Source organism: Coturnix japonica, chromosome 2, assembly GCF_001577835.2.
Source record: "Coturnix japonica isolate 7356 chromosome 2, Coturnix japonica 2.1, whole genome shotgun sequence".
NCBI classification, from domain to species: Eukaryota; Metazoa; Chordata; class Aves; order Galliformes; family Phasianidae; genus Coturnix; species Coturnix japonica.
Window position 1 is genome coordinate 91,177,362 of NC_029517.1, and position 24,390 is coordinate 91,201,751.

At 43.2% G+C, this 24,390-nt stretch overlaps 1 protein-coding gene across 1 annotated transcript in view; it reads right to left on the minus strand.

Annotated features, from left to right (window-relative positions):
* EMILIN2 (elastin microfibril interfacer 2) overlaps positions 1–22,132 on the minus strand; it is a 29,913-nt gene extending 7,781 nt beyond the window's left edge. The window contains 7 exon segments of the mRNA XM_015855252.2: positions 780–818; positions 1,161–1,490; positions 5,617–6,365; positions 6,367–7,534; positions 9,654–9,829; positions 21,680–21,802; positions 21,950–22,132. Coding sequence (XP_015710738.2) covers positions 780–818; positions 1,161–1,490; positions 5,617–6,365; positions 6,367–7,534; positions 9,654–9,829; positions 21,680–21,802; positions 21,950–22,074 — 2,710 coding nt within the window. The 5' untranslated portion in view covers positions 22,075–22,132.
* Between the last annotated feature and the right edge of the window lie 2,258 nt (positions 22,133–24,390).

A 24,390-nucleotide genomic window follows, 5' to 3' on the forward strand; every position in this document is an offset into this window, starting at 1 on the left:
AGATAAATGAGCTTTTCTTCACTTCACATCCTATTCCAGAAGCCTTATCTGCTGCTGCTTGTTCTTGCCAACTGCAATTCTCAAGATTGCTTCAAGGCTCTAATAGATTTTTAATTAGAAAGTATAAACATCAGAATTATGACATCAACACTTCACAGCTCTTCTTGTCAGTCCCCAGATCAGTCTTGATGAAGTGCACCTGTGATTTTGTTAAGGCTACTAAACTAAAACCCCAAGTCAGGATTTTGGATGCCACTGAGCCTTAATTCATTATCTATTTCTGATACTTCCTTAAACAGACTTAGATGAAATCACTCTTTGTGAAGGAAGGGTGGGAATATTCACTTGGAATATTCGCAGGATATCATTCACAAGGCTTTGATAATACCTGGGGTATGGGGCTGTGGGGCAGGCAGCACCCCATCAACATATTTATTAAGGCCAACTAGTGTCTCCCACACAAAGGTAACACACCTGTTTATCATGCAAATCCATCAATGAATTATAATATGAACAATTATAATAAAGCCGCATCCAACCCAGAAAACTGCATTTTACATCTTTTTAAATGGTGGTGAACAGTTGGAGCACTCCTGCTTTCACTTATGTCACGGACACGTTGTCATCTTTTCAACAAAGGCAGAAACTCCCCTTAATGCTCGGATAGAGTAAAAATGTGTCCTATTTTCCTCAACGTCATTTTGTTCTCCCAGCCAAATCTCTCCAGAGTCTGAAATAAAGCACCTGTGTGAAGAATCTCTAGGAAACAATGGTCTTACCTTGTGAGTCTGTGGTTGGAGGAGATAACTTTGGATATCCTGAAAAACAAAAGCAGTATGAGTTGTGTGGTATGTAACTGAGTACATCATGACAAAGTATTGCTGCATTCTTCTAAAAAGATATCCTCTGTTACCATAAAATAGCCTACTGAAATAGTTAACAAACAGCACCCCCTACAAAACGCTCAGATAGTCATCATGCTGGGGTGGCTGTGGCAAAGAAAACTGAATTCTTATTCTAATGCACTATAAGCACATTAGGAAGGAAAAGTTGAGTTTCCCTAGTAGCAAATGCTGCTGTACTCACCAAGAATTTTATGTCAGCCCTGCTGACATCATGCTCTGCACAGCCCTGGCAAAAGCAACAAAACTGGCTCTCACCTGGTGCTCCAGCGTACCCCTCCGCAATGGGCATGGTGCTCTGCCCAGCCTGACCATCCACGCTCCTCAGCCGGCCTCTCCCTGACATCAGCACCGTGCCAGGAGGTCCAGCCTCCCCAGCTTCCAGGATGATCCCGGTCGTGCCAGGCAGGAATGGAGTTAGGGCTGAGCCAGGCAGTGCTGGGCGTGCAGGCCTGGGCTGTGGCGGCTGCAGCGGGGGCCGGTGCCGTGGGGGCTGGATCCTGGGCCTGGAAGGCAGCAGCGGTGTGCCAGGCTGGGGCTGCAGCGGAGGTCTCGGTGGCACTGCCTGGCGTGGTGCCTCTGGTTGCCCTTAGGAACATTCGAAGAAGAAAATAACTGAGAATTATTTGCCCCAAATAGAATTGCTGCATGCACATTGATGGAAATATTTCAAAATTAACTGGAGCTTGACTCAAGACCAAATTCCACTGAGCCACATGGACAAAACTCCACACCACTCTTGAAATGTTACAGACTGCCCACTTCCCCAGCCTGTGTCACAGGGATGGGAAAAACAACAGTCAAAGCAACCTGTGAACACCCCCATTAGTCCAGCTAGTCAACTTCCTGCACCAAGCTGGCCCATATTTCACAGCTGCCTCCCACCAGAACTTTCATCTCTGCTTTGTGCTCTTCCTCCTTCCTTCCTGTCAATCCCCCCTCCTCACATCTCTTCCTTCTACTCCGCACTCAAACAGCACCGAGCACAGAGCAGTCTTGTTCATATCCAAGCCTTGAGCATTACCATGAAATAAAATATTCCACTGAAGAGTAAATGGACACTGGCTGAATGACTTTTTTTCCTTCTCCTTTGAAAAGCAATGAATTAATAATTCCAAGTACTCTCATTACTAATATTTTCTAACAACAAAGGCAGAACCCCAGGATATCACTTGCCCAAAATGCCTTTATTGTTTAAAAAGAAGAGATACCATTAAGAGAGTTTTCCAGCAGGGCAGCCAATGCATATGACATCAGGGCTGACACAGTTACATTTGAGATCTGTTCCAGTTCTAAATCCTTTATAGGAATTATGATGTATTCATATAAATGAAGTCCTAGATTAAAAGATACAAGATCCTCTGAAGTGTGAAGCTGAATTATGTCTACATTAAGAATGGAATTAACAAAAAAAAAAGTTCCTGCCTAAATGCTCATTTCAGCACAGTAAAAATGTTCTAACCATATTGATATTGTATATTAGCATGAGTTCTCTGCCCTAAATTTAAACTAAAAAGAGGAGAGATTTAGGTTTCATGTTAGGAAGGAATTCCTTATTCAGAGGGCGGTGAGGCGCTGGCACAGCTGCCCATAGAAGCTGTGGTGCCCCATCCCTGGAGGTGCTCAAGGCCAGGTTGGATGGGGCCCTGGGCAGCTGAGCTGCTGGGGGGCAGCCCTGCCCATGGCATGGGGTGGGACTGGGTGGGCTCTGAGGTCCTTTCCAACCCAAACCATTCTGTGATTCTATGATCTTCATTTATGATACAAAGCTAACAGTTAATGCTGTCCCTCACTGACGTAATGCAGAGAGCACAGTCTGTTTCTTAGGCTGTAAGTTCAGCAGATGATATTTAGCTGTTATTTTTCAGACTCTTCTACAGGGATAATCGTCAGAGGAATTGCAGTTCAGGTCAAATAACAGTATCCAAAGCAAACTACAAGCAGCTGGCTATAAGACTACACTTCCACCCACCAAAAAGTCTCATGAATCTGTATGAAAAGCCAGCAGCAAAAAAGAAACCGCTGACTTTAACGCTACTTTTAGTTTCACAACATTTGAAGAGTAATCGTGTCTGCACAGAGACACAGACCACAAGAGAAGCTCTTCTGCAAGGACTTACAGTATAAGAGGAGGAGCTGGGAGCAGCAACCATTTTACTTTGGACAAACCACGGCTGGATTGCATTACCTTGGCAAATACATCATACACAGTCATTTATGTGCTTGGAGCAGATCACCACCTGCCATCACCTTGTTTAATGCTAACAGAACAAAGTTATGCAATCTTCACCAGAAACCCAAACTAATACCATATGTTTCTGGACTCTGGGTCTCTATGTGCTGTCAACGTGCAGCCATTCTCTAACACGGTGTCTTAGTTTGGGCTCTGAACTCAAAACATCTGAATAGAAAAAAAAAATAAAAAATCTGAAGAAAATATAGCAACACTCTTAAATTCAGTGATAAGAGTTGAAGTTGCATTCCTTCTGATGTATCCTTGCCTTACCACCCTTAACAACTGTATTAGTAATGAGTTGTTTCTGTTCTGGTCCTTCAGAAGTCGAATGATATCACTTGAATGCTACGATACATTGGCAAACAGCACAGAAGAAATTTAGCACTGATCTACAGCCAGAACTGAAAACCTTCTTTCCAACTAGCAGAGGTATCAGAGAGGATCCTGCAGTCACACTGATCATGAAAGTAAAAATTAAAACTTAAAGCTGTGCCCAGCTCCCATAATGGGGCTCCCAAACCGCTTCCCAAGAATGTTCCTTTGCCAAAATCTTTCTGGACCTCCAATTATCAAAATTTACCCAGACTGCTGTGCTAGACAGTATTATTTTAATTGGAAACATTTGAGGATCAACAGATGAATCCTTGAGAGGCCAGAGGCAGCCTGAAGCAGAACCAGACACCCAGGTTACTCGCACTTCCAAGCTCTAACAGCCCAGCTTCTCCCTGGGTACTTAAAACCCAGTGATGGATGCAGAGAAAAGCTCTGCTCTGAAACTGAATTATACTATGGCAGCCCAGGTAAGCTAAGGCTTTTTAATGCCTTACAATGCTGTAATAGAGGTTGAGACCAGATTTTACTAAGAGTATCCAAGAATTACAGACCTCTTCTATTCCTCCTCACTTCCGCCTTTAGCGGAAGAGAATTTAGAAGAAATAATAATAATTAGTACTTAATACAAGAGCTTCTCACCTCAGAAGGAATTCTGTGTCAAGTACTGCAGTGCATTTGGTCTTAATCAAACACTCAGAACAAACATGTCTAGCCCAAGCTTTCAAGTCTTTGCCTGGGGGTGGAAGAAGCATTCTTCCCCACTGAAATTACTTTGGATCTTTCCCGAAGAAACTTTTCCATGCACACAAGCACGCTCTCAGTTACGCATCAGATCTCTCCCAACCACCACCAGCTCCAGCAACCTATGAGGTTTTTTATCAGTGCCTTTTCCTCAGATTTAGAGCCAGACACAGAAATTGGCCTCTTTCCTACTGCTCTCTCACCACCTGAATGCATTCTGTCCCATGAAAGCACCAACTGCATCCAGGAATTATCTCCCTGGATCCCTCCCTCCAGCACTCCAGCAGGACTGGCCAGCCCCAAACATGGCACCTCTATCTCAATTTTGACACAGCAATTTGCCTTATGTCAAATTTACCTCATATGTACATAGAGTTAAAACGAGAAGCATCTCCTGCGCTATACAACCAACTGAAAAGTGAAATGTCAGAATAGCATATACTTCCTATATTCTTTTTCTTGTGGAAACACGAAACCAACTTCCTTTGGTAAACTTTGACTCTTTCAAGAAACATTGCTGAAATTTTAGGCAAGAACTGCAGAGGAGAGTGACTGGCACTTGGCAAGGTCTCTAAACCATCATGGCTAGGTTCACTGACCTGTAGAAGTCACCATTTCATGGTAATATGAGCCAAAGAGGATGTGCCTCTGCCTCTTAACCACTCTAATGCAAACTTGAAACTCACTGGGAAGGTACATTAAGCTAACAAGTTGGACAACTAACAGAATTGGCTGAGGTATGGAAACATTGCCAGTGGTGTCATAAGCATGTTTTCAGCTTGCCAACTACACTGTGGGAATGCAAACTTCTGGCAGGGCTATGAAGTGTTAAATTGCCACAACAAAATACGCCAGAGCTTGTTTGTGAAAGCTGTATATAAAAGAGTTGATGCTGAGTTATAATTATTAACACATGCTGTGGAAAAAACTTACAGGGGATCTTTCTTATCATACATTTAAATTCCATTGTCCTCAGTTTTCTCAGCTTACCCTTAAATTCCCTTTGAGAAATCAACCGGGAGATTCTCACACATAATCTCATACATACACACATACAAAAAATAAAGCTGAATAACATTAACTGGAATAACACCCACAGACAATTATTAACTACAACTCATTTTCAATTCACTATCTAAAAAGATTACTTTTTCTTCTCCCTTCATTCTGGCTTAAAGTACACATGAAAGCACATGGTACATCTTTTAAGAATGCCTTTAAAAAACAGTCCAATTTTCTATGGTGTTCTAAAGCAAAGAGTCAAAATTGCAGCTGTTGTAAAAACAAAGCAGAAATGGCGCGATATTAATTTTTTCCTCCTTTCTTTAGTTACTCTAGATGTATTCGGAAAAGAAGTCCTGTTAAAAGCAAATAAAACAGCATTTAAAAAGCAGGAAAACTTACTTGTGTCAGACTGCGATTTCAGCATGCCTTCCATGTCTGTGGTGATTTTAGAGACCTGACTATAAAACCGCTGGACGGAATTTTTGAGGCCAGAAATATCTTTGGAATGAGATGATATAGTTCCATTCATTTCACGTATGCAGTTCCATAAGCTGCTCACGTGCTTATCTAGACCTTCTTTTATCTTCTGCAAGCTACCTGAGACAGAGTCCAGCTTGCCACAAACCTTTTCAACACGCAAGACTCTGCTCTCAACATCTGGAACACCATCCTGTACACCATGGGTCTTTTCTTCACACTTGCTACGATCATTGAGGATTTGGTCATTTAATTGTTCTATTCTCTCTCTGACTTCACTGCAGCAATTATCGCTAGGATGCATGGTTTGATTTGCAAACGTCTTCTGCATTTGATCAATTTTCCGGTAGACACCTCTTTGCGTTTTTCTACAGGTAGAGTTGACCCCCAGAAGTTGTTCCTTGCAACTATTCAAGCCATCTTGAATATTCTTCACATCTTTATCCATGACATTTAGACTATACCGGAGTACACGCAAATCTCTCTGTATTTTCTGGTTGTCACGCTGGTTCCCCTTAATTAAGCTAATTTTCTCATTAAGAGAGTTATTTAAAAATTGCAGAAGAGCAGAATTGTTCTCTGTTTTCATAAGCAAGTGACTGTAATTGTTATTACAATTTTCTATGTCCTTCTGAAGGTTCTCCGTACCTTGTGGTGCAGACTGACATTTCAAGGGACAGCAGTTTGTTCTTCATGAGATTCATCTCTGCCGTGAATTGCTCGTTTGCAAACCCAGTGTCACTGGGCATGAAAGGCACAGGATTCATGTACATTCCATCTGGGTCTGTAGTATTAGCCATCTCTAAAATAGTGCCACCTAGTCTATCTTCTAGTGCCCGCAGCTTTTGGTCAAACAAGTCTCTCAGTTCATCTGCCTCAACAGCTATAGTGTTTCGGAGAGTTTCCTCAACATAAAAGCAGTGCTCTTCAGCATTTCGCTCAGTGATGTTCATTCTTGCATCTAGCTCCTCCAGCCTCTCACCAAACATGTCTTCCAAATCTGGTGTTGACAATCGACTGATTTCATTATCTATTCTCACATTCAAGATCCTGTGTGCTTCTACGACTCTCTCAAGCTTCTTATTTAAATCTTTAATCTGCTGGTCCAAGTCATTTCCCTCACCCTCCTTGCAACAACTGGAATGGTTTGATGGAATCTGCGTACGGAGAGAATTTATTTCTTTCTTCAAGTCATTTTCTTTGCCTCTTATAACATCCATTATACCTACACAGTTATTTTCGTTGTCATCACACTGCTGCTGGATATCCTGTAGTTTGTATTCACAAGAGTTCTTCAGATCTGCCATTTTCTTCTCAAATCCTTCCAGTAATTCCTGTCTGAGGGACTCAAATTTTGAGTCTATATATTCCCGATATATATTGTCACTAGGCATTGTTATTGTTGGTCCCTGGGCTGCCTCCTGCAGTTGTTTTAATTGTCCTTCATAGCCTTTTACTTTACCATTCAGTTCCTCCAGTTTATCATTCCTGTTCTTCAAGGCCTCTTTGACCTCAGCCAGCTCTGACTTCAGATCTTCCACTTCAAAATCAAGAAAAGGGTCTTTCTGATCTTTATTGCTGTGGAGTCCAGGCAGATGAATACTGTCTGTTTCACCGCTAACCGCACTATCAGGCTCTGGGCGATCATAAAGGTTGTTCAGCCAAGTGACCAACATCTTACTGGCATCTTCTTGAACAGTCAGCTTTAGGTTTTCATTCACACGTGCCAAGGAGGACTGAAGTTCTATCACTGATCGTGTAAGTCTAAACAATTCTTCCTCAAAAAACTGCATTTTCTTCTCATGCGGTGGAGGTTCTGGCACTTCTGTTGGTTCAGCATCTGTTTCAAAGAAATAACAGACAAAGTCTGTATATAAGTTTTCCTAGAGGTGTCTGTTTCAGTCAACTGAAAACAATCGTACTTTTGCTGAAATCCAAATGATGATCTAAAATGCACAGTGTTCCTTCCTTTCCCTATCTGTTCCTTCAGTAGTTCATTATTAAAATCTTACCAAATAATTTCAAACTAGCAGTTTTAGAACACTGACCAATTCCTGCTAGGATACTATTTGTTAAATAAATTACCAAGCAGAAAATCACTAATAAACCAGTACAGATTTATGTATGTCAAGGCACAATTGTCTTAAAACAATGGTATCCTCCATAACAATAACTTAGCGTGTGCTGCTCTTAAATTTCCCTTTAAGATTTGAGTAGCAACAACTTATGTACATGAAGAGGTTTTGTGCTCCAGTATTTTGCTGAGTTTGAGTTCAAATGGGTATACTGGATAGAGTTCTGCACTCTTGTTATCACACTCACTTCAAAAATATGCAACCCTAACCCCGTACATATTTAAATGGTAAAAAACAACATGTATAGAAGCATCATCTTTGCACATCCAAGAATATTAAAGTAACACCAGCACTATGCTCTTCCAATGAAAAAAGTACAAGCAGACATTATTTATTTACATACTCTTTTGCCATTATGTACAAGGGTTGCACCTTTTTCTCTATAACCATATTGTGCGTAGTCCCAATTCTGATTTTGCATGATATCCTTCATATCATTCAAAATTCAAAGACCTTTGCACAGTTAAGGCATTCCATAACAGGAGAAAGCAACAGTAAAATGAAGTTAAGAAGCAGAAGCGAAGGAGAAAATGTAGCAAACAGATACATGAATTCTTAGCACCAGAAGAGTTCTTTCAGATGGCAAGTAAACAGCTAAGAATAAGAAAGGTCCCCTGCCAAATTGTGTCTGTATTGTGCTCAAGAGTCGTTAACAGTTAAATCTTCAGACCAAAGAATTCTAGCACTGGTTCCAAGCTATAATGTAAGACAACATTCAGATAGGTTCTGAAAGCCACAAGTTTGGACTTATTCTTAGTTTTAAACTGGATCTCAGATTGAAGATAGCACAAACGAGATTCAAGACTGGCCTGGTGGCTGATTTAATAGTGAAGAAGTGCGAACACATGGAGTATAGCTATTTGCATATACACTGGTATGTTTCCATCAAAACACAGTCGTTTGGGTTTTGTTTCTTTTGTGGGAGCAGAAAGAAAATCTCCCTATATAAGCACCATACAAGTTACTAAAGGGACTGCTGTGTTTTATTATCAACTTTTGAAAGTAATATTTTCAGTGGGCTACTAAAATATTTAGAAGCCTTATTTTTATAGAATGTATATAATCTACAAGAATAGTTTAAAGCCATGTATTCAAACCACTTCATTTAACTACATACAAAATGCCACTGGAAATCTGACTAAGTGATATATGTGACATTAATCTCCTATGATGCTGTGAAAAAGCCCTTTGGAAGAAAACGCCTTTTCTTAATGGTGAGAGGCATAATACTACAGTAAGAGCACCGCTCTTACCCTTTAAGAATATAGCATCTTATACAAACATTGTTCATTCTTCAAGGTATTTTTTCAGCATTTGAGGCTTATAAGTCCCTTACCCATTAGTATTAAGGCAAGTAATCTTAATATTAATCTGCAAAAGCTGCTCAAGCTCTTGAACAAACAAAGCACTGTGAAACTGCTAGGAAGAGTTACTGAGTATTAAAATCAGTACATTCTTTTTTGTTTAAATAGCAGCTCCTCTCAAATATATCTTTCTTCGCAAAGATTGAAGAAACAAATAAACAAACAATCTCCCCATACTCTTAGAAATAAAAAAGACCTTAATATTTTCCTGAATTATGAGCAGACAGCTGGCACTTATGGCCAGTGTTCCACACCCATCCCTCCTTTATTCTTCAGGAAATACTCTGTATTAAGATTATTGTTGCCTGGCTATTATTTCCCACCACACAGTATCTTCCATATGGATCCTGTATCTGCCAGTAGTTGGGTTTCATCAGAACCGTAATGATTATTGTACATAAAAGGACAAAGCAAAAAACCAGACATGATCATGCATACCAAAACTCAAAGAAAAAGTTACCCAAGCCTTTCTTCACAATAGCTTTCGCTGGCGTTGTGGGCCGTCGAGCTGCCCTGGGCTGTTCTGATGGCCCTTCTCTGCAGTCTTCACCTTTGTACCCAGGACAACATCTCCATTCTAGCTCTGTCACAGTCTTATATGCAACTGTGTACCGAGGTCTGAAACTTGTTCGATATCTGCAAAAACAGAGAGTATTTTAAATTATTTGAAACCTAATCTGTTATTTGGATCAAGACTGAAATTAAGACTGTTTTCCCTTTAAATTCATTTCATACACACTTCATTTTCTTTTTGGAACATCAAATGAACAAACTTTTTTGTCCCAGTTTTAAAAGTTACCTGCACTTAACTGAGATCACTTCAGGGAAAGCAAGGAGGGCCAGAGCAAAAGGGATAATGTGCTGGGGGAAGGGAAGGGTCATTCACCAGACACTGCAGAGAGTAACAGCGATTGCCAGTGTGTGTATGTATTACTCTATAAATCCAAAACTTTTCTCCTCTAACTACTTGTCATCACAAACCCACCCATGAGGCTCCTCTGGCAGTAACCTGACATCACAAAATGTTTCTGCCTGCTTTGTCTCTCCGTAGTCTCTGCTTAAACATTCCTCATAATCTGTATGTACAGAGCAGCTAAAGCCAGGAAAAGACAAAACACTGAGAGCAGGAGTCAGATAAGGACATGAAAGAAGGAGCCTGAAGAAAGGCAGGGACCAGTGAAGCAAGCAACTCTTCCTCACTTCACTGTCCCAGTTAAGCTCAAGAGGGTCTTGCAGACAAAACTCTGCACATTACTTGCATACAACTTCAAGGATCCCTAATTACTTGCTCAGAAGTTATTAAACAGCAAACTGCTTCTAACTGTACAACTTTCTTTAACTGGAGCAGTAATACCCACACAAGAAACAAAGGGCAACAGCAAAGGACTCAACAAGAGCTCTACAACAGATTTCATTCTTACAGGGTGTCTTTTGGGACACAGAGAACACAGAATGGGCACCAGAAACAGCTGTGCTATCACAAAGAATCAACTCCATGTTTCATTAAATGTTTTCCTGTATTAGTATGCAAACTGCCTTTTTGTTTAAAAGTAATCAGAAAAAAAAAGCTACCAGATGGAAAGTATTAAATCTTGCACCAACTGTGAAGCAGTTTCTATTGAATGTCAGAGTTTAACCGTTAATCTCCATGGCTTCTCCTGCCACATTTGCAAATATATATATATATATATATATATATATATATATATATCTTCAATTATGTAACATCTCCCACTTCACAAACACAATTTTAATATGTCCTATATCTGATAGCCATTTGCTGTGTGTGCTTTGGTGAGCTGCTCTGCAAACTTGGGGTGGGGGAGAAAAAGTGTTAACTACTAATTTGTTTCTTCCTCAGCTCTGCAACAATATATTCTAACTTTTGCACAGAGGAAATACTCCATGCTCTTTCACGTTAACACTTCATCTATAATCATTGCACCATAAAATGGCTTGGGTTGGAAGGGACCTCAAGGATCATGAAGCTCCAACCCCCTGCCGCAAACAGGGCCACCAACCTCCATATCTAATACTAGACCAGGCTGCCCAGGGCCCCGTCCACCCTGTCCTTGAACACCTCCAGGGATGGGGCACTCACAACCTGTCTGGGCAGCCTGTTCCAGCACCTCACCACTTTCATAGTAAAGAACTTCCCCCTGACATCAAACCTAAATCTTCCCTCCTTCAACTTAAAACCATTTCCCCTTGTTCTGCCATCACCTACCTTACAACCTCTTACTGAAGGGCAAAATGTTACTTTGACTAGAGACATTGTTGGTTCTTTCCCAACTACTCTGGGGCCAAACAGTAGTCAGGTTAACGAGTCAGTCTGGATTCTCTTTTCTCTTAACAGAAAGGCAAGGGTGGGTCTGGCTGTAAATCTGTCAGCCGCTCCCAGCCGTGGTGGTCTGCTGCGGTTATCAGCTTCTCTGACTCTGACTTGGTGAACATTAACTCCAAGTGGGTTTCCTTTTTTTTGAACCTTTGCAATAGCATACTCGAAACAGCTGTGGGATGGCCTTAAGCTCATAATTTCTTTTACAGTGTTCATGAAAATGTCTGCTGAATGCTGTTTACAGATGTAAAGTGCAGACATCCCAAGGTCAAGTGCTTAAACATTAAATAGATGCGTGCAGTGTAGAGGGCACCATTGGAAAGGACAACATCCCAGCCACCCATGAACTTCCTTTTCTTTGCTTATCTGAATGTTAAACCACATCTCACGTAGGGAATTTGGGTAGGACTCCCTCCCTTTGAACTAGCTGCTAGAGGCAGAGAAGTGTAAGGATTAGGCAGGCGCTTTAGGGGTTTGAAGTGGTTGAAGAGTCATTACCATCTCTCTCACAAGCACCACATTACTTAAGTACAAGCTCGAACTTCCAGCTCAATTTTCATATGCCGGAAATGGTAGTACATACTTTTCTCTGATTTCCATAAAACACTTAACTGCGCACAGCTTTGTGTGTGTTCCTTCTTATGCTTTCAGGGACAAAAGCCCTCCTGCAAACCCAACTATTTTGACTGTCTTCAGACACCACCGAGTTACATTTCCCTATTTCTTTCTGTGCAGAATGGAGCTTAAAACAATTCTGCAGCAGGAATACGAACAGCTTTAGTGCAAAATATGCATTTGATTACTCAGATTATACAATTTTCCTTGTATCATTTCTGCCACTTCAATCACAGCTCAGACAAGTTTATGCATACTTCCTCTACAGTCATGTTCATCAATGTGGACACCTACGTATTTATTACTTCAGCATTCAGCTAGCAGTAAATTACAAGACACTATTACACACAAGAAAAGGATATAGAAAAAAAAAATCTAAAGGAATCATGCTTAATATTTTTCATATGGGCAAATTATACAACTTTTTAAAAGAGTTTTTTAAAGCCAGAACTTTGCTTGCAGAGTGGATTTCAGTGGGGGAGTCACAGACTTCCAGGGCTGTGCCAGAATTTAACAGTCTAACAGCACCAAACACAATTATGTTCTTGGAAACAGTTCTGACGAAACAAAGCAAAACGTAACTTTCTGGTAGAGAGCACATGAAACAATAATTTGCAGTTGTACATAATTAATGACACAGGATCGGGAGCTACTGAATAAGTCTGTATTTATATTTGCAGTGCTTTCAATCAAGTTGTTCACTTATATTCACATCAAGGCATACAAAATATACTCAGAGTAGGAAAAGAGACAATGTCATTAAAACGTTGCTTCTCTACACTCTGCAGCTTTTAACAGTATTTCATACCCATATTTTATCTTGTAGATGTGAATCTCTACACAGTTACCTAATGAAGCAGTTTGGACAAAGGAAGTCTGAAAAGTTCCCTAAGTCTCTTAAAGAACTTCGGTTCCACTTTAACGCCTGCAAATGTTGGAACATAATTAAGAAGATGATAACACATTAAGTCTTCCTCCAGTTGATTTCTGCTATTCAAGTAAGTGTTAATAGTCACAATTATCTTTACAAGCGTTTCACAGATGGTGATTTTTTTCTTATATAATTAAAACTTGTTCCATCAGCATTTACTGTACCTCAGTAACTCACCCATGAGGACCCTCAGCTAAAGAAGATGATCATATTCTTTAATTGAATTAAGTCAAATAAAATTAACAAGGTCATTCTTCCAGAAAGCATGAACAGAGAGTGACTTCAACAGTCTAGTTTTTCCTTGCAAGGAAGAAAATAAGAATAGCTGCTTTTTTAGGAGTATTTTTGTAACAGGGTTTTAGCTACCAATGCCCACCACCTTCACCATGAATTCAACATGGTGATCAAGTGAGGCAGCCTGGTCTAGTATTAAATGTGGAGGTTGGTGGCCCTGCCTGCAGCAGGTGGGTTGGAGCTTCATGATCCTCGAGGTCCCTTCCAACCCAAGCCATTCTACGATTCTAACACATTCAGAACAGTAATGCACATCTCCCTTTTTAATAACTAAATATTGCATAGTTGATCTGAAGTTGTATGGTGTGACAGTGATGTTCAATGCCTCTTCCTCTTTCAGAGGAAAGTATTTTCTTAGGAAAATGCTTTAATTAAAAATACATGTTTGCTTCAAAAGCCAGACATTTCGGCTACGGAATGAGGTATAATTTTCTCATGGTGCTAAACCACAGAAGGAAGCAGTTAGCACTGATATTTGGAATGTCACCTAACAGCGATAAAACAAATCAGAAACATTTGGACAAAATTGGTGGGAAAACATATGGCTCAGTTCTGAAACTAGATATTAACATTCAACCTTTAGGGAAATGCAAGGAGATAACTGCCACCACATCCTCACCGTGAGCAAGGGATTGCAGAATCAGCATGTTTCTGCATAAGTAGTGTATAAAATGTTTATTCTGAGCACAAAACTTCAAGGTCAGTCCAAAACTCTGTAGTTATTGGAATGAGTCCCATAAAATCAGCGGCCTGCAAATCAGGTCTTACTGAATATAAGACAGCAAATCTTCACTGCTTAATGCTTTTACAGAACGTAGATCCACTCTTTCTAAATGATCTAGTAAGCTCTGGCATGTCCCACTCATCCAAATCTCCTATATACTTCAATGGGAGTGCTGGAGTAGCACATAGAACTCATCCTCACAAATCACTTACCTATAAGATAAAATTAAATGCAATCACATTTTGAAGAAGTTTTGTTTTTTTTTTGGTCATCAGATATCTAAGCTCCTATACTGACACGTTTACCTCTGTAGGGTAAAGAAGTGAAGTTAGCACGAGCTGAATCCTGTATCTGCATTTTGCTGATTTATGATCTTGCTACTTTACAGCAGCAGTAGCAGCTATCTTCAGCCCTACCCCACAGACGAGCTTCATTTAAGACAAATATGTCTTCACTCTGAATTTGTCCTAAGGCATTTAGAGCAACTGGCGGAAAGATGTTTTGACAGGAGCAGATTAACTTAGAAGTCTAGGTGCTCAGTAAAAGAAAGCCATCAGGTCAGTAATAAAGCCACATTTTACACTGTACTAAAAATCTACTGAAGAAGAATCCTAGTAAATCCAAGAACCATTATTGATTTTGATCTGGCATTACAGACACTAAGTTACTTCTTACAGACTTACGAAAGTCTCATCTTTGCCCTTGTCCTCTTCCTTTAACTGTTTTGTTTTCCAAGATTGCTATAAAGAACCATGAGACAAGTGTTTTCAGGAGCTGAGGTTGGAGTAGAGAACCACCTTGTCAAAATCAGCTCACTACAACCTAATCTCTCACATGGCTCTCTTTAGTGCTGAACATTGATTCAACATATACAAAAGAATTTTACCAGACTTTTATTATTATTATAAGAGAGGCAAAAGACCACAGGTCTTTTAGTGAGATAGGTCTCACAGTGAGGTGTGCATGTATATATACGTGCAGAGACAACCACTAAACTCCAGTACAGAATGACCAAAAGCTAAATTTCAGGTGCAGATTTCGGTATTCTTCATGTTAATGAATTATTACCTCTGAAAGCATGGCAGGCATCATCGTCTATGAGCAGAGAAACAAATATAATAAGACGTATTTAAGGAACTTCTAGCCATACTCTGTGGCAGTGTTCAAAGCACAGCTTTGTTCTTGAGATTTGTACTTCTGACATGATTACTTCCTTCAATTTTGTCACAAGATAAACATATGCCAGTCAACCACATGCTGATAGACCAACAATAAGCTACTAAAAACCTGATGCAGCTGCAGAGGCCCCTGTTCATTGCAAGGGAGTTAGACAAGATGGCCTTTCAATGTCCCTTCCAAATCTAATGATTCTTTGGAGTTACAAAAACAAACACTAGGTAAAATGGGATATTAGAGCCCAAGAACCCAAAAGACTTTTCCAGGACAGCACTGTGCAAAAGTCCAACAGTGGCACAAAAGGAAGGGATGCAGCAACAGCTCCCATGCTTACAACACCTTCACCTGCTCCTGCCTGCAACGGGGGCCAACCTTCTCACCTTACACCAGTGCAAAGGCCAAGTGAGAATGCAGAATACTGCTTCTGACAAAGAGAAACAAGAGTTCCAGCATCATCCCTTCTGCTTCCACTGCCGAAGACACGAGCTTATTTCTAAGTGTGAGCTACTGCTAATAGACTATTTTAAAACATACTAATTGAATATATAGAATGGATAACCAACATTGTTATGAATGTAAGAGCCAGCCTGTGGGATTAACTGGGACCACAACCTACAGAACAAAACACAGCCCTGCTCTGAGAGCTGATACTTCACCAAGACACCAGGTCAAAGTGAACTGGAGGGGAGAAGAAAGATGATGAGATCTGAAAGCAAGAAGGAAGTCAGATGTCCTTAGAACTGTGGGAAGAGGAGAGGAATCATCAGCAATGTCTAAAACAGGAACAGGCTCACTTTCTAATGGTGCAAAATATTTCTTGGTTGTTTTGTTTTTTTCTTTGCTTTTGTTTTTGTTTTTCTTCTGGGGGGTGATTTATGACAAAACAGACCTTAAGTGGGTCAGCAGCTCCCCAAAATTAACTATCTTTTAGTTTGGAAACAGTTTGGTGCTTGACAGAAGAGGCCTCAGACCTCTACACCATATACTTCTCAAACCAGAAGAACACAAAGAAGTATAATTATTTATATTACTGTGAACTGAGGAACAGATTGCAGCTTTCTGAATTACAACAACAAACTATGAATGATGTATGAAATTAAAATTCCCTGTCCAGTCTACAGAGAAGAAAGTCATTGTTGCACTGAGTGCGTAGAGATGCATAACTTCAAGCTCAGGGAGAATGCCAGGAAAGTTTACCATACTCAGCAGGCTCTCAAAGATTATCAAACAAGCACTCCAGGAAACTGAAGTATGCTCTGAAGTTGTTTAAGTTTCCTTACTGTTTTCAATGCCGAGTCCCTTAGGCTAAACTCCCTATGCAGTCAGCTAGCTGGAGCCTGTACAAAGAAAGTCTGCTTCATACAAAATACCTAAGGAGGAAAAAAAATATATCCCTAAAGACTTTTCTAGATATTTCAAGGGGAAACATGAATTAGCTCTCAACTTCTTGTGCATCCTGAAAGTTTTTCTGATGAGATGTACTCTGCTAGAAGCCGGAGGCAAGCACAGTCTCTGATCCTGTACTGACTTGTATGCCTTAGGTTTGATCCTGCCTGGTGCCAAGTACTCTGACACTGCTTCATTTCCATCAACTGAGCTTTGTCAGAAAAAGCAACACCGGGACTGCTCAAGGACTGAAAACTACATGTGGATTTACTACATGTTCTTAGACGGGGACTGGTGTGCTCCACCCAGGACGCTCCGAGGTTGCCAGAGAACGATAAATCAATACAGCCATCTGAACCCAACTGGAAGTCTGACATCCTGTGTGCCAGCAGGAAAATTTCCACTCCTCAAAATATGTTTATTAATAAGTGTTGTATACTGGCTATTTAAAGCCGAGTGTAACTAATAAGTGCAGTCATCTATCCTGACATTTACGATTACAAAAAACCAGCAGCAACAGTCTCTAAAGTTACTTCAGTCTTTTTGCCTTAAGTCTTCCCCTTAGCAATGACTGAACTTCGCTTTGGGAGCAGGCTTGTTTAAGGTTATTTAATACAAGAAGTTGGAAAATATTGCTCAATGAGAGATTTGGAAAGGTTTGCTAATTTAGCTATTGATTCATTTATAACTTTCTTGGCAGTTTTCTAAGTATGTGCAACCTACAGGAGTAATTGGTTTGCTTATTACATGTTGATCATTAGCGTTAAGATAAGACGCTCACCCTAAATCACAAAATCCACTCCCCATGACCTAACGACAGGTGACCTGACCCATTATTCACTTGAGCACAAGCTTATCTTTACGCACATGCGCAGAATTAATGGGGACTGTTATCTGAAATGGGGGATCTGATAAACTTCCTTTCTTCGAGTCCCTGGGCAACATGACAACTTTGAAGCTAGCTCTGCTGTTGGGGGCCCTGGGGGCAATTACGTGACCTCCAGGGGTACCTCCCCGTCTAAGTTTTTCTGTTAGATTTACTGCTTCATACTCCCCGGTTCTCCATGGGCAGGGATATCCTGCTTGACTGCACTGCAGCAACAGTGAAAAACCAGAAAGCACTCCCCTCCTTCAGCTCACAGGCTGGCTTATTATCAATTTAACTTGACTAATGAAAGCAAATTTGCCCCAGAATGCTGGTCCAGAAGCTGAAGTATCTAAGGTACAGTCAATTCTATAACAACATCCCACACCAAAGCAGCTACACTGACCAGAGAATGTCCAACGCAGAAGCAGAGAATCATTAAGGTTAGAAAAGACCTCTAAGATCATCTAGTCCAAGTGTCCACCTATCACTGATAGTGCCCACTAATCATGTTCCTAAAAGTCCTGCCCAGGCTCCCTGCTCCTCCAGCCCTTTATAGATGGGGCATTCCAGAGGATCCACAGCCCTCAAGAGTTTGCAGAATCTAGTCAAGGAGACCATAAAATTTGCTTTTAAGCTAATTAAGTTTCTAAGCTACTCATGAGAAAGCCAGGAAAGGAAATTTGCAGCACAGTAAGTGGGGAGAGGTCAGTTATTTATGAAACAATGCTAAACTTCCAACATGAAAGTTCTCTTTGGTGCGTAAAAAGACTAATATTTTCAGATAAGTATCCTTCATGCCCCTGACCCATTAATAACAAAGTTTTTCTCTCCTTCACCAGTCACACTTTTAAGTAAAATAAATCAGGAGTTCCCAAACTTCAAAGGGAACACACTTCAAAGGGCATTTCTGCTTCTTCTTTCTGCTCCCTCTCTTCCTATCTCTTAGGCAGCCACACTAACTCACATTCACTCCTGACACCTTTGTCGACCAAAACATCCCCTAACTGTTCAGTGAGGAAACGTATTACTGAGACCAAATATCTATAAAACATTTGAAATCTCCTGACTTCCCACTTAACATTTTAGGAGTAAAGTGACACCTGAATGGACAAAATGGGCTCATGCATGTATATAATTTTTAGGCTTAATCACAAGAGCTTTCTATCTGTACCGAAATAAAGTCAGTGATGACTGTAACTCATATCTGCAACACCTAACACTCCCACATACAAAGAACACTTGGAACTCAGGAGCACACTGTACATTTAAGGCAGTGAAATACTCAAATACTTAAAGGCAGAGAACTATTTAAGTACTTGCCGTGCATAACCAAGGCTGTACCGAAGCACCAGAAGGACTCTTCAACTAATCCACTGACCAAAAACCCGCCCTATCAAGTACTAATAAAACCCATACATCTTTGATACAGTCAAATTCTTTGTTTGATTTGGATCTCCCTGTACCCACTGTCTGTAACAGAATGAGGTCTCAGATAAACCAAGAGTATCTGAAGGAGACTACACAGGGACTGTTGTTTATTCCAATGAATCTCTACTATTTAGTTAATTTTTTAACTTCTCTGTGCCTTCATATAAAGGGAAAAAGAGGATAATTCCAGAAAGATCCTCACAGCCATTTCTTTGTTTCTTTTATAGCTCTTTCCCATCCTACTCTATTTGCTAGCTAGGCACACATTTTGTTAGTCAAACCACTATTCCTTCTCAATTAAACAATACTTTCCACCTGAAGGAAGTTATTCCTGTGCACAGTGGTGTGCAGGATTTGAACAATGTATTTCAAACACACTGGATTAGTTATTTTCTTACTCTGCTGCTAAGAAAACAAGCATACCAGCAACAGACAGAAAAATAAGTCATTGCTTATGGGAAGATGGTTTGGTACACAGTAAGGTTTCAGGACTTCAATATGATCTGCTTCAAGGACATTCCAGCTGCTTTCAGTGTTCACTGGCTGCTGCAGCAATAGGTACTTAGAATACTTTATGTTAAGCATGAGGAAATATGTAGCAGTTGCCACTCAGGATATGAATAAAACTACACTTACATTCATTAAAAGTCAGATTCAGGAAACAAAGGCTTACACTAAGTATCTAATTCCATTCTCCAAGAACAAAGAAGTCCCATGAGATTGCCCACAGCGGGCAAGCACAAACATCCATTGAGCCACAAATTGTATCTCTGACAACAGCCATCTCCAGACATACAGGAAAAGCTGAAGGATGGGCAGTTTGATTTCTTAGAACTACAGCGTAACTTGGAAGGGATGTGACTTCTGAAGGTCATCCAGTTCAGTCCCCAACTGGAGCAGGGTTTCCCCTTCTGACTTCTACCAAAGCTGCCACCAGTTCAACCAGTTTGTGGTTCAGGAATTTCCTAAGCTAGAAGCAATGCCTTCATGCTTTCTACATCATCTCCTAGCACATGGTCTAAGAAAAATTTACCACCACTGAAATTCCTTACTTCCACGATTGCTGATTTATGCATCCACAGAGCTCAGCTGTAACCCTCCCTCACGCCTCCACAGCTCTACTACTGAGACTCAGTGCAACGGAGTGTAGGCTCCATTACACAGCCTCAGTCAGAACTCCAAAGTGACCCGTTCAATACTCTGGAGAGAAACAAGGGAAATTACACAAGACTGTGTGACTTGGCTGCCTGCTGCCTTTGTTATTTGCCTCAAATTCCTGTATTTATATATCCCAAAAGAGAAAAGCTATTTTTCTAAGCAAGCAAACAAACAAACAGCAGTGCATTCAGATGCCAAACACCCAACACCTATTGTCCCAGGCCCCAGGGAAGGCAGTGCCATCAGTGCACACAGTTCACCAAGCAGCATCAGTCATGGCCTCACCTTCTCATGTCGCATTAAAACCAGTCACCCACATTTCAGAATCCAAAACAGGTATTTGTCATAAAAGAATCCTTGCCATCAACTCAGTCCAAGTGTAAGCCTGAGCACCCCAAAACCTGGAAGTCATCCCAATGACTTCTTGAGAAGGTGAGATAGTTCCATAGTGTGCTCATCACGTATAGATTTTCAATGAAAGAGCACAAACATCGCTGCTCTTCCACTGGGGAAACTGAGGAAAAGAATTTGCTAGAGATCAGCCACAGAGCACTGCAGCTGTCCCCACTTCCTGCTCAGCCTGGGAGACCACGCAGCCTCAATACAGCAGGCTGAGCTCAATGTGGTGCTCACCCTGCAGGCTGCTGTGTGCTCACGGTTAATCACAGCATCGTAATGTTTGGAAAAAACCTCTAAGATTATGTCCAACTATCAGCCCATTCCCACCATGCCCTCTAACCACATCTACCCTTCTCATGAATACGTCCAGCAGTGGTGACTCCACCACCTCCCCTGGTCCAGCTCCCATTCCCTTCTAGTCCTATTGCTGTTACCTGGGAGAAGAGGCCAACTTACACCTTGCTACAGCAGGGGCAGATAAGGTCTCCTCTGCGCCTCCTCTTCACCCAATTGAACCACCCCAGTTCCCTCAGCTGCTCCCCATAATGCTGCAGACTCTTCACAGCTTTGTTGCCCTTCTTCACTATCACATGAAACTAAACCTAACGAGCAACTCTGCATCACACCCCACACAAATCTCTGCATCGGCTGCGCTCCTTGCTGGACGGGCAACTGATGGCAGAACCGCAAACACGCTGGCTCCCATTCCTGGCTCTCCCTTGCTGTTACTCGCTGATCCAGCTGCGCACAGCAGCCCCAGGCCCACCTGGATACACGTGGAGCAGCACACAGGTGTGCAGCCAGCAGGTGCTGGGCTCCAGCAGCCCGTGGCAGCAGCCCGCGGGCCCGGGCAGGCAGCGCGGTGCGGTGTGCCAGCACAGCTCCCCCATCCCGGTCAGTTCGCACAGCGAACGACCCGACAGACTCAATGTGGCTCTAATTAGTTCCAGCGGTCTTATGTTTGCAATAAAAGAGAGCGCTGCCTTCGGGGCGTGCTCAGGGACCGCAGGCTGGGGCAGGACGGCGGTCTCGCCCGAGCTGTGCTCGCTTTGGGGTGCAGCACGGACACGGCAGCTCCGTGGGGCCGGGATCGTGCTTAGGCTTCAGGAGGGCTTCGTGCAACTGAGAGCGCTTCCCCTCCCAACGCCGCCTCCTTCTCGGCTACTTACACCGGGGTCGGCCGGCAGGGAAACTCGTTCCAGGCGCACTTGTACTGGGCCTGGACGTAACTCTCGGTTCCGTCCAGCACCGAGCAGCTGACGTTCTTGTTCACGATGTACGCACACCAGTTCCTGCGGGCAGAAGAGACACGAGGCGTCATTGCCGGGCAGCGGTAGAGGCACGAGGAGCCCCGCACGTTCCGGCACCCCAACCCAGCTCAACCCGCCGCCGGCAGCAGCCCCCAAGCTGTGCGGCCACCCCGCCCGGGTGCTACTCACTTGCTGCGGGAGCCCGGCCGGGAGTAGCGCAGGTGCGGGGTGGCGTGGCTGAGCCCGGCGCCCAATGCGAGGAGCAACGACAGCGCCCATCCCGAGGGCGCAGCGGGCCCGGGGCACAGCTCCATGGGGCGAGTCGCTCTCCTCCGGCTCCCTCCGTCCGTCTGTCCGCCCGCCCCGCCGCTCTGCCCGCTCCCTCACTGACGCAAATCCCCCCCACCCTGTTTCCGCCCTCCGCGGTGGCTCCGCGCCCCTCCGGCCCCGGCGCCGCTCCCTCCACCCCCGCCCGGCCGGACCCGGCCGGCCCCGCTCGCCGCCCGCCCCCCGCCGCTCCCCTCTCCCCGGCCGAGGAAGGGGCCGGTGCTGGAATCACCGCTCTCCGCGGCAGCGCCGAAGCGGAGGGACGGCAGCCGGCCCCGCGTGGCGCCGGTCGCCATCAGCGGGGGCCCCGCTCCCCCTTCCCGAGGACCGGCTGGGAGAGAGGGGCCCCGTGGGGATGGCTGCCCCGGAACCTTGGGCGCAAGGCTCCCCCTTCGAGTGGGGCAGATGCAGGCGTGGGAAGCTGGCGGTGCATACCTGGGAGGTGTGGGGGTCCGCTTCCATGCGTGGCCCCTGTGGCCCTGCTGTCCCGCTCGAGTGATGCCATGGGCGTTCCTATGTGCAGCCCAGTGTCTCATCTAGACTGGCCCAGTGCAGGTCCCCTCTCCCTGCCATCTGCCTATACCATTGGGCTTCTTTGACTTCTCCCTGATTTCCAGGTTTTGCCTTGAATAAGCAGAAATGAACAGAATAAACTCATCCAACTAAACTCATCTTCTGCCCCAGCTACTTCAGAAGAGATGGCAAGAGCTCAAGGAGCAAGCAGAAAAGCAGTAACTTCCCAAGGGTCTTTTTTTTCCCCTCATGTGCCCAGTTTTATTAAGCTCGGAATGCCACAATGAAGTCTAAATTCTTTTTGAAACCCGCTGACCTTTCAGCATTGGGGAGCTTGTGTTTATAAGACAGTTGCTGCCCCTCCAAGCATCACAACACCAGTAAGACATCTTCTAAACTAACCTGTATGGGTAAAAAATAACATACATTTAAATACTACTTCAGAAATTCTCTTTTTATACAAGTGATGCTTAATAAGACATATGATAAATTATTTGCTGAGCAGAGAGTGATGGTTATTGGAATTCACTTGCATTTCACTCTGCTCCAGGCACCCTGATTGGACCATGTGCCCTTTCCAGGCAGCCAGAGGCAGGTTCCCCTGCTCTGCAGACCACAACGAGGCCCTCTGTCCTCACTGGATCCTGATTTTTTCTAGAGTTATCCTTCCAACGTGGTCCCGTGAGGTTTAGAGGCAGAGCCCATCCCTGTGCTGTGCTTGAGCAATGTGCAGGAGGCCTGGTGCCATTGTTGGGCTGTGCAGGTGATAGGAGCTCCTATAGTGTTACCTTCAGAGCAGCAGTAGCCCGATGGCTTCTGGCTCCATCACTCAGACATAGCCATTGAGACTATGCAGTCAGCAACTGGTTTGCATTTTTGTTGAACCTTAGGCCAGTTCCCCACCCCAAGCCCCAGCAGCAGCAGAGTCTGTAGGACTGGGTGGAGGGTAGGGACTCACAAGCCCCTTAAGCTTTCATAACAGCTTTGACAATGAGTAAAGTATTTAAAGCCACCATGATTGGACTCAGCACAGCTGAATAAAGCTGAGAGGCTGGGGAATGACAGGCTGCTCCCACTCAGGAGATGGAAGGGAAGGAGGGAGCAGTACTTGGGTGGAGAGCCAGGAGGCTGGGCAGCTACCATTGAGGCCCATGGGAGATTTGGGAGTGATGACGGCTGCTGTAGAGCATGATCGGTCCCAACCCAGTCCTTGTGCTCCAGAGCCTTCCTTGGATACAGCCAAGCCTTGGCTTTCTAGGTCTCACACACAGGCAGAGCAGGCAGCAGGGCTGGGCCCTTTCCTCTGCTCTAGTCTGTGCCATGCTTTGAGCTGTAGGCTGGGTTGTCAATCAGGCCTGCCCCAACAGGCAGCTTTTGTCTGCTGGCCATAGTCAGCCTTATCCACCTTCTGTTGCCCTCATTACTTCACTTGCTCAGCCTACAACTCCAACAGGAAAATAAGCTTCAAATGCAGGGGTAATAATTATGCTTTCAGACTGCTTTTTAGACATTGTTTCAGTGGGAACCTACTCTAGTGGTTTCTGCCCACAGCCCCAAAGAGAAACACAATGAATCACAGATGCTCAGCATCATTTCGTCAGTGATAAACAGTGATGGGGCAACCTGAGAGAATTGCAATCATTTCAATCCAACCTGTTTCACCTGAAAACAATCTCATCCTTCTGCCCTCTTTGAAGAGGGCAACACCTCACTGTGTAAGAAATTACACCTCAGGCGACTACTTAGTAATTTACCATTCTACTGTTTGCATTTGCAATCGCATGACATTC